We start from the raw sequence: 9,456 nt of genomic DNA on the forward strand, positions 1-9,456 counted from the left end.
TCATCTTTGAGTTCTTTCCATGGTCTGTATTTTGCCAAAGCACATTTTGCCTATGGTAAGTTTTAGAAACTTTAACTTTTATTTAGTAGTTAAATTTGTCACATGCTGGACCTTGCATGGAAATTGCAGTTGCGTCACTGTTTGCTTCCATCAGTACTGGCTTAGGCCAGTTTAGGCTGTCAAAACAAATGATGACTAGTAAACCCAAATTTAATTGTAAACCAGAGGCGGGTTTTGATCTGATCTCTTTTTGGTAGAGCACAGGATGAGCATTGTCAGAGTGAAACTAGAGCAAATGTAGCGTGTAGCAACCCCCTTCCATAAGTGCTTAATCTGCCAAAGACATGTAGTTAGAGACAAGGGGGAACTGGATTTTCCATCCTGTGACATTTCTTAAGGTCCCAGTCTGGTTTTGGACACAGTGAGAAGGCAGCAAGGTTTTTCAGTCATGAGAGACTTGGGAACAGCCCAAAGATAAGTGGCCGCAGCACTTGTCAAAAGACTCAAACTGTGGTTTTATGCATGAGCGCCTTGACTGTATAATGTTTTGAAGAACCTCATCTTTCTTTCTGTTTAGTTCTGATCTTGAATTTTACAGATATGAAAAGCAGCTCTTGACAAATATTTTGTGAAAGCTGGAGCATGTTTTGACAGATTTCTGGTTTTGAAAAACTGGCATTTCAGTTGAAACACTTTTGTCAAAAATAATTATAATAAAATTCTCTACTAGATTGATGTGAATTCTGTGAATTCAGTGAGAAAAAAAAAATCCACTGATGAAAGGAGTGCATTGAGAAAGGGTGGTTTAGGTCTAGATCCATTATGTCTCATTGAATTCAGTGATAATTCCTTGATTTCCCCAGCAAAAATACAGAAGTTTTTTCCAACCAAAATATTATGCATGTAACTGAGTGTGAAGATTTAGCAACTCGTGTAGGGTCTCTGCCCACTAAAGAGGGAAATGGACGTAATAATTGCTTGAAACAAGCTATTTTGAACTTCGTAACATAAATTATAAACATTTATGCTAAGCTTTTTTCCTTTGAGTGACTAAATATTTTTGGGTTTTTGTTTACTCACCATTAGGTGGACATTTTGGATATTACTAATCTTTTAATTAATTGATGCGATTAAATATCATGGCATATATGTGGTCTATTCTGCTACTTTTAGATCATGTTCTGATCACATTCCTAGTAAGAAATTCCCATAAATGAAAGGGAAGCAAAGATGTCTGCTGCTGAACATTGCAGCATACAGCAGCATATGGAGGTGGTAGCAGAGTGACAGCTCCGTAACTGTGAAGGTCTCATCAAGTCTCTTCTAAAATACGGATTTCTTCAGGTAATCACTTTTAAGACTGATTTATAAGTTTTTGTTTCATTTCCTCCTAATCTTTTTCACTCATTTTTGTTATTGTTTTTCCTATGATCTGTGTTCTTTTTTTGCTTTTAAATCTCACTTTTGGCTGTGAGGCCTTTGAGGATAAGCTAGAGTTTTACAAACACTTCTGGTTTTATGGACACTGAAGTTATTCTCAAGAGAAGAAATATGTAATAAATGAAGTATCTTATTTCTGTCCTTGTTTTTCTTGATCATGGAAATGGGCATATCGAACTGACTCTAGTGGGAGGAGTATGTTTGCTGGGCATTTTCCAGTAGAAAACCAGTGAAGCAGGTGTTTGCTTTCCTTTGATTCAATGCAACATTGAATGATCTTGATATGTGCATATTATCGCTAGTTATGTGAAGCAGGAATTGACTTTGAATGTCAGATTTTGTCCTCTAAAGCTATTAATATCTTGATCTGGCTCTTTTTAAGTGGTATTTTGTTTTCAGTGTGATGTAGAATGCTTGTTCAGGAGATTTCACATATGTGAACTGGAGCAAGGTGCCTTTTGACTCTGATAACTATAGAAGGCACATGGTTCTGAGAGATAAGTGCTGGTCTTGAGTTTTTCTTCTTTTCTTAACAATGAACTGGGAACTTCTTGTTAGTCATGCTGACACCTGCAACTCTTTGCTGTTTTCTTTTGTAGATATCCTGACTTTTGAATATGTGGTAAATACAGTAAGTCAAATATCCTATTTTTTAATTCTATATTAATTTATGTTTTGGGCTATATTTCAAACTAATGATAACAGTGCATTTTTTATGATTATTTTTGTATTGTCTGCTTTGGTGCTTGTTAATTCACTTGATATTTTAAAATTTTAGGAATGTAGTAATATTTTAGGAGATAGACTGCTTTATAATTAGATGTGAAATCTGTTGCCTTACGTTTTAAAGGTCAGCAAGAATGAATAATGCATTCTTTTTTTTTTTTGCTAAACTACTTTTCAGTGGGCACTGACAACTAATTATGTAATACTTTAAAATCAAAATATGGAATTTGTCTTGGGAATAGTTTCAAATTAGAGGATTTTAATAAATATTTATAGCAGAAAAGAGTAATAATGTTGGTTATGTAATGAAAACATATGTTAGTAATAAAATATCACCCGTCAGAAATACTGTTCTATCATGCCATTGTTCTCTAGAGAGATGATTAGTTGAAAAATGTTTTTAACAAAATAAACTGAACAGAGAGGATGCTTTTATGTGTGATACAGCATACATTCTTTGAAAAGGCAAATCATTAAAGATGTTGCCAGGCAGTAGGAACATCTGTTGTGTGAAAAAGTATATTTGGAAAAATCCATATAATAATTATCAATATATAGGCTTTACACAGTGCTTTGCCTCACTCACTCTCAAAATACTTTACAAAGGAGGGCAGAACAGCTATCTGTATTAAACTGCATTTTCTAAAATCTTGCCACACACTGTTTTCATCTGCATGTAGATTCACTTTGCTTATGCTGTGCCATTAATTTTCTGTGGGAGGAAATCTGTCCTAAGAAGTGAAATCTAAGCAGGAAAGCACTATCCTTCCATCTTCAGCAACTGAAACGCAGAATTCCTTTGTGTGAATAACTGTAGTACCTATGAGGAGTGCCAAGTTGACAGCCGTGGCATGTGGAACCATAGAACTGCTATTGACCCAGCAGCCGTCGTGGGAGTTCACCCAGCTTTGTGTCAGCCTGTCCCCAGCAGAGCCCAGCACCAGGCGCGAGGTTTGTGTGGTTTCTGTTCCGGCTTTGACACCTCTCACGGAACGCCGGAGACGGCATAGCTGAGACCACTTGTGAGCCCGGGGAGGAGGCACCTGTTCACTTGGCGCTGGAATGAACCACCGATTTGTTCCTCATGTGCCCTTAAATAACCACAGGGCTTCTTGCTGCGAACAGATTGACCTGGAGCTGATGGCCAAGGCATAGGATGTGCTGTGTTATAGACAGTCCCATTAGTTAATACTGAATTTGGTAAAATCCTGCTGGTGGTTTTCAGCAATCCTGCTAGAGTATGGACAGCAGGATTGCAACAGGGTAAAGGAAGATGGTTGTCACAAAAGATACACTTTCAGGTATGGCAATTGCATCCATCCAGAGGAGACAAATACTTGGTTTTCTGAAAAAAGGCAGATATCATTGCCTCAACCAATAAATTACTTTACAGCTACAAAATGAGCTAGTTGCCCAAGTGAATATGTAATGTAGAGCCCCTGGCTGTGGGCTTACAGTGGTTGTGTTGTAGCAGATAGAGCCACTGAACAATTTGTCAAACTGTTTTTCCTTCTCAAATCCCTTTCAGATGAGATGAAGATTTAGATGTAGGTCTCAAAAAAAAAAAAAAAAAAAAAAAAAGTAAGAGAAACAGCTGTCACGAATGGCATAGCTGATCTTGCTTTAGATCATGTGTATATATATTTGTTCTCCTCAGCCTGTTGCATTTTTTCAGCAAAAATTTTGCTAGCTGAAAGGAGTAGTCCCTTTAAACTCAGCATCTTTTGAAGTCTGTAGGTATAAAAAGACACTCATTGTTCGGTGCACCTCCACAAAGATTCCTTCTTAATCCTGATTGTGTGTACTCATCCCTTGGTTGAGCCTCCCTGTGCAGAGGAATTTGAGTTGATTCACATTCCTTCATAAATGCACCTAGGGTAACACATCAGACTTTCTTCCCTTTTAAGCAATCTGATCAGTTCTGACACTTTTCAACTCCATCAAAAAATCCCTGTGGTAGTTAAGAGCACCCATTAGTGTGAACAAACTCCTGAAACCCCTTAAAGTATTTACTTTGCCATGCCATTTAACTGTTTACAGAGCCCAGAGCTTTGCTTCCGATACACAGTCAATAAAAGAGAACAGACTATTTTTTTTTAGTTGTAATGTAAATGTATTTGTGTTGTCCTTGTAGAAGGCAATGTGTTGACTCCTGTGAGGTTTACCTCAATCAGGACAAATTTGAACAGAAAATGGTACTGTAAGAGAATACTGACACTCAATATTTTGGTATGCCATTTGGTTTAATGCAGTTTTGAAAATCAGGGAAGCAGTCCTGACACTGTGCTATTGCTTGGACCTTGTCCAAGTCATTTCACTTACTGCTGATCCTTCACATTTTTGCCTTCACAACTCCACTTGTTCAGGTCCAGTTGCTGAAGTCCAGGCCCAGGCAAGGTATTACTTAAACATCTATAAAAGTTCCTTGTTTTCTTCTTGAACTGGGTCCTAGAGTTTGTACTTTTTCTAATGGGTACTTGGCATCAACAAAGACCTTAAGGTATTACTGTACCTATTCCCTGATTTTAAAAGAAAAAGAATGTAAAATTCACAGAACTTTATGTCTCTGAATAAGGCTTTAATTTCTTTTTAGATGGAAAGTGTGGTTTCTGGGGGAAGGAGCTTGCTAGTTGAGTAAATTCAAAAAGATCTTAGCAGTTCCAGTAATTACTTACTTCATCAATCCATCTATATTTCAAGTGAGCTAAACCCAGTTCTTTCCTATAATGTCTACTTCAAATAATGCTGCTTTACATTTAGAGAGCTAAATAAGGAAATAGAACATAATCTTACAGGAGTTTCTTTCCCTTTTAGTTCATATAGCTTGGAGACTTGCTGTAACAAGAGCCCTTCTTTCTATGAAACCTGTTTAACATATTCAACTAAACAAACTATCTCCTAAAGAAAGTAGGAGCATTTTTTGTTTGTGCCTTGCAATCTAGCATTGGCTCTTGAGGACGTTTCTGCATTTGTCAATTTACTAAATGAGCGATGCATTTTGGACAGCTTCTGTGTTCTGATTTGTTTTGTTGTGCTTTTTTTCTCCCCCCTCCCTCCCTTCTTCCCCTTTTAATTTGTCTAGGAAAAAAAAGCTCCTCCACTGTTGTTTCCTGCAAAGACCATTCTTAAGAGCTCGTTGGACAGCGCAGGGCTCTTGAAGTGATAGCTAATTGGTGAAAGAAAGGCCCTGATTGTCTTGAGGGAGCTGGAAAGTGCTGCGTGTGCTGCTGAAAGGGACTAGGGAGAAGGTGCCTGGTTTCGCTGAGCAGCTGCTGCTGGAGATGTTTGGAGATTACATCAGCATTGGAAAAAAGGGGCAAAAAAAAAAAGAAGTCCAACTTCACAGAGACGGAGTTTATGGAGTTTTTTCCCCCCCTTCCAAAGGTCTTCTGACAATACTGTCATTGTCAATATAAGAGTTGTTAATTCTTTATGAATAGCACATGGGGCCTCTTGACTAAATAGTACGTTACATGTCCCAAATCTGTCAGCTGGACTCTTCTCTCACATGCTAGTGAGATCACTTTGATTGGAATGTTACAGGAATTGCTGGGCTGGCCATGCAGAACTGAATAATGCATTATATAATTAGATCTCCCAGAGTATTTTTTTTTCACATTACCTCATTATTCTAGCTTAAATATGGAATCAGTTCTTTTGATGATTTTACTGGTTGTGATTATATTAATACGATTCATTTTGTGGTCCTGCCTTAGTGCTTATATAGATTTTAAACTGTCCCGAAGGTTTCCCGACACAAGAAAAGAGGACTGAGAGACTTCAAAAAGCTTGTTTGGCTTTGAAATGACAATGGGGAGAACTGGATTAGGTAAATGGAGCTAAAGCAGATTTTTACCTTGGGATCTGATGAGAGAGAAATGACCTGTTGATACTGCAACCCAGTGAAGATTCTTCAGAAAGCCTCATGCTGACAGAGGGGCGAAAAAAGGACAACTGATTGAGTCAAATGACTTTCTATCAAACTCGGGCATGAATTTGTTGTTGGGAACAGACTTGTGGACTTCTGCCAATTAAATGATCTGGACAAGCTGGAAGGAATCCTATTGCTGGGCAATCCAAGACTGTCAGTGGCCCAGTCTTGATATGTGAAATGTGATGGCGTGCTGCCTGCTGGCCTGCACGTTAGGATGTCAGCTGCACAGCCTGCCTGGATGCACCAACTGATGGTGCCTGAGTGAAGCTGAAGATTACTGGCCGAGCGCGGTATCCACGTGCTATGCCGTTGATTTGCAGGAGTGGATTTTTGCCTGATTGGCTGATTTATTACCAAATTCCTTGTGGTTCTTCCTGGTCAGTCAGGTCTGAAACTGACTGAATGTTTTTGACTGACTATAACCTGCTGAATATTCACATTTCTTAGCAAGCGATATATCTGAGTACCAGAACGAGCTGGATACCACTGGAATAGTCTGTTCCATGAAAAACAGCTCTGTGCTGCAGAGGTTTTCTGATGGACTCTAGCTGTGCTTCAGCAGCAACGAGGGGTGGGGGGCATGTGACAACATGGTGTGCAGTAAGTTTTGACTCCAAGGCCCTGCAGGGTACCTTCATTTCTAGCCTTTAAGAGGGAGCTTACTAGGACACTGAAGGATTTGACTGCTTGCCCAAGGCCGTAGTGACTCTGGATCTTTTGGTTAACTCGTTTTGTAAAATGGAATAAGTTGTTCCAAGTGAACTGTCTGCTTTCAGATGGGTGTTATACTTAGTCAAGCATCCAAAAATCTTGCTGCATATACAACTTAATTTAAATCTGCTTTTAAGAACTGAATTTTTCTACAGTAAAAGTAGGGAGATTGTGTTGCCTTGACCAAGAAACACAGTGTCCTTGGCCCAGTCACTGTTTTTTTTTCCTAAAAAAAAGTCAGTCCTTTTTGGGTTGATAATTTTCTATGTCAAATAACAGTGAAAGTTGCAACTTCATAAACAGGTTTGTACATCTCTTGGTAGCTCACATGATGATATCAGAGTTCAGCCTAGGTAAAACACTGCAGCATTCCCATAAAGAGTTTCTGGCCCATTTGTGACTCTTGCACTCCTACAGGCTTGTCTCATTAGTAGCTGTTCATCAGCCCTTATCATTTTGTCTTTTGAAGCCTCCTAAAATTCAGACATGAGAGCTGGTATGTGTTTATGCTGTGGAACAGGGTAAAAGTCAGGTCAATTGATTTCAGCCTCAGATTTTATTTATGGTGGATGACCAATCTACAAAACAGCTTGCAATGCCTGAAGATGCATGTCATTGACTTGAAATCTGGCCAGATGACAATAAATTAAATGTAGATGTAACTAATCCTTTTATTCATTTCTGTGGTTCTTAATTTTAATGATGATTCTGCCCTTTTTTTTTGTTTGTTTCTCAACACCATCAGACCACAAAGGGAAAGTGACATGTTGTCTATTTGATGTGCAGACATACCTTTGATAATAAGTAACTAGAAAAATAGGCACAGTGATCCATTTTTCTTGTTTCAGTTTATCATCACTATTCTTAGCCGTTGTATGCAAAACAAAGCTTGTAGATAAATTGATAGTGCCTTTAAGAAACAAGTCTTTTAGTCCTTTATTTCAGTTATATTGAAATTGTATTTGACAGTGTCATATTCATATTAGATGTTTAAAAATGTGCATATAATGAGAAATGATACAGGTGAAGTTGTGGTTCAATACCTTTAACCCTTGGTAATATACAGAACTGACACTGGTATGGAGTTCACAGCTTTGATTCCTTTTTACCTGCAGAGCAACATCTTAAGTTTTCCATGTAGATCAGAGAGCGTGGTCTTGTTATGGACCATAGTCTTACACAGGCCAAATTTTCATTGCCCTCCATAGCATGGTAGGTAGGGAATCATTAGAACATTGTCATGTCTGAAATGTCATAACTGTTCCCCTTATTGACTGTGGGGGGAAAAGAGGAGCCACTACTGGGTGAACTTACTGATTGGTGGACTTAGTGAATAGTAGGTATCTATCCTGTAGACAACCCCTGTCCCAAAACTCGTCACTGGCCAGATATGGGGAACAGTCTGTCAGTGGACTCGTTCTGTTGGTATTTATCTATTTAAATAATTTGATTTGGACCTTAGGTGACTTACATGAATTGCACTCTGCTTATAAGAATGGTCTGGCCAATGTTTGGCATAATACCGTTTTACAGGTAAAACTGTCTGGAACCCTATGGAGTTCATTAGAACATCGAAGTTTTGAGCTCCGTTTAATAGAAGAAATATATTTTGAGTGAAGAATTCATTGGGATCTTGTAACCTACTAAACTCTTTATGCATTCAAAGTAGTTTTAATAGCATCTTGATTGATTTCTGTGGATTTGTGTTGTTTTTATCCAGTGCTGCAGGACCTTTTCAACATGGGAGGCCATCCTGTTTATGCTGTCATTACAAAATTAGGGCTATCATACTTCCAAGACTGCAAAAAATAAAGGAGAGGAGAGTCTTCCTCTTTATTCCCATAAGCTTTTGTCCTTTCTCTTGTTATGGAGATAATAAAAATCTAGGCCCTTTAAGTGTTGGTCTGGTATGATGTAGAAGTGCCTACAAATATTTCCTGGTGTGATCCTGTGAAGCACTGTGCCAAGATGCCTGAAGGAAGAGAGAGAATGCTAATTCTAGAGCTGAAAGAAATATGGCACTGCTGGCTCTAGTCTGTGTTAATGTGTCTTGACCAATCTTGGCCCTGAAGCTGTGTCTTTGCTGGACTGTGCCGCGGTGATAAACCAGCTGGGCTGGCCGTGCTTTGGTTGGCGTTGCCCTTTGGGTGTTACAGGTTGTACTTGTGAGCCACTATGCTGAGCAACTACCTCCCTGGGGTATGCCTGGGCCCCACTCTTATGCAGTAAAGAACAGAAATGGTTCAGGGAGCATTTCTTGAGGCTCTGTAACAGCTGGAGGGGGCTTCTCTCTGCCCCTCCAAAAGTGAGGCCAACTCTTCTGGAGCATGGGGAGCCTCTGGCACTGACAAGCAGCATCTCATTATTCCCAAGGGTTGGTGTGTGGAGTCAGAATTCAAACCAGAATTGTTTTGTTGATTGGGAGGGAGCTCACCTGGGGCCACCTTCCGGCCTACCATCTGCCTGAAGTAGCCACAATGAAGGTCAAAGTTATTTTTCACTGCAAACAGTGTGTTTGGCACTGCTCTGTGCTTTGAGGCATCCTCAAAGAACCCTTCTGGCATCTGAAAGTCCATGGTATTTTTATGCTTATTAGAAATTTTGTCACAGATGTATTTGTTTTATCCTTTTATAGTCTGATTTAA

General features: G+C 39.0%; 1 protein-coding gene across 1 annotated transcript; it reads left to right on the top strand.

Moving 5' to 3' along the window:
• Window positions 1-1,935: 1,935 nt before the first annotated feature.
• On the top strand, window positions 1,936-8,646 carry SMIM38 (small integral membrane protein 38). The gene is made up of 3 exons (XM_074841900.1): window positions 1,936-2,071; window positions 2,984-3,117; window positions 5,249-8,646. Exon 3 carries the CDS (start codon window positions 5,809-5,811, stop codon window positions 5,938-5,940), a length of 132 nt encoding a protein of 43 aa, XP_074698001.1. The 5' UTR covers window positions 1,936-2,071; window positions 2,984-3,117; window positions 5,249-5,808; the 3' UTR covers window positions 5,941-8,646.
• Window positions 8,647-9,456: the final 810 nt, after the last annotated feature.

This window comes from Strix aluco, chromosome 16 (genome assembly GCF_031877795.1).
Source record: "Strix aluco isolate bStrAlu1 chromosome 16, bStrAlu1.hap1, whole genome shotgun sequence".
Lineage (NCBI taxonomy): Eukaryota > Metazoa > Chordata > Aves > Strigiformes > Strigidae > Strix > Strix aluco.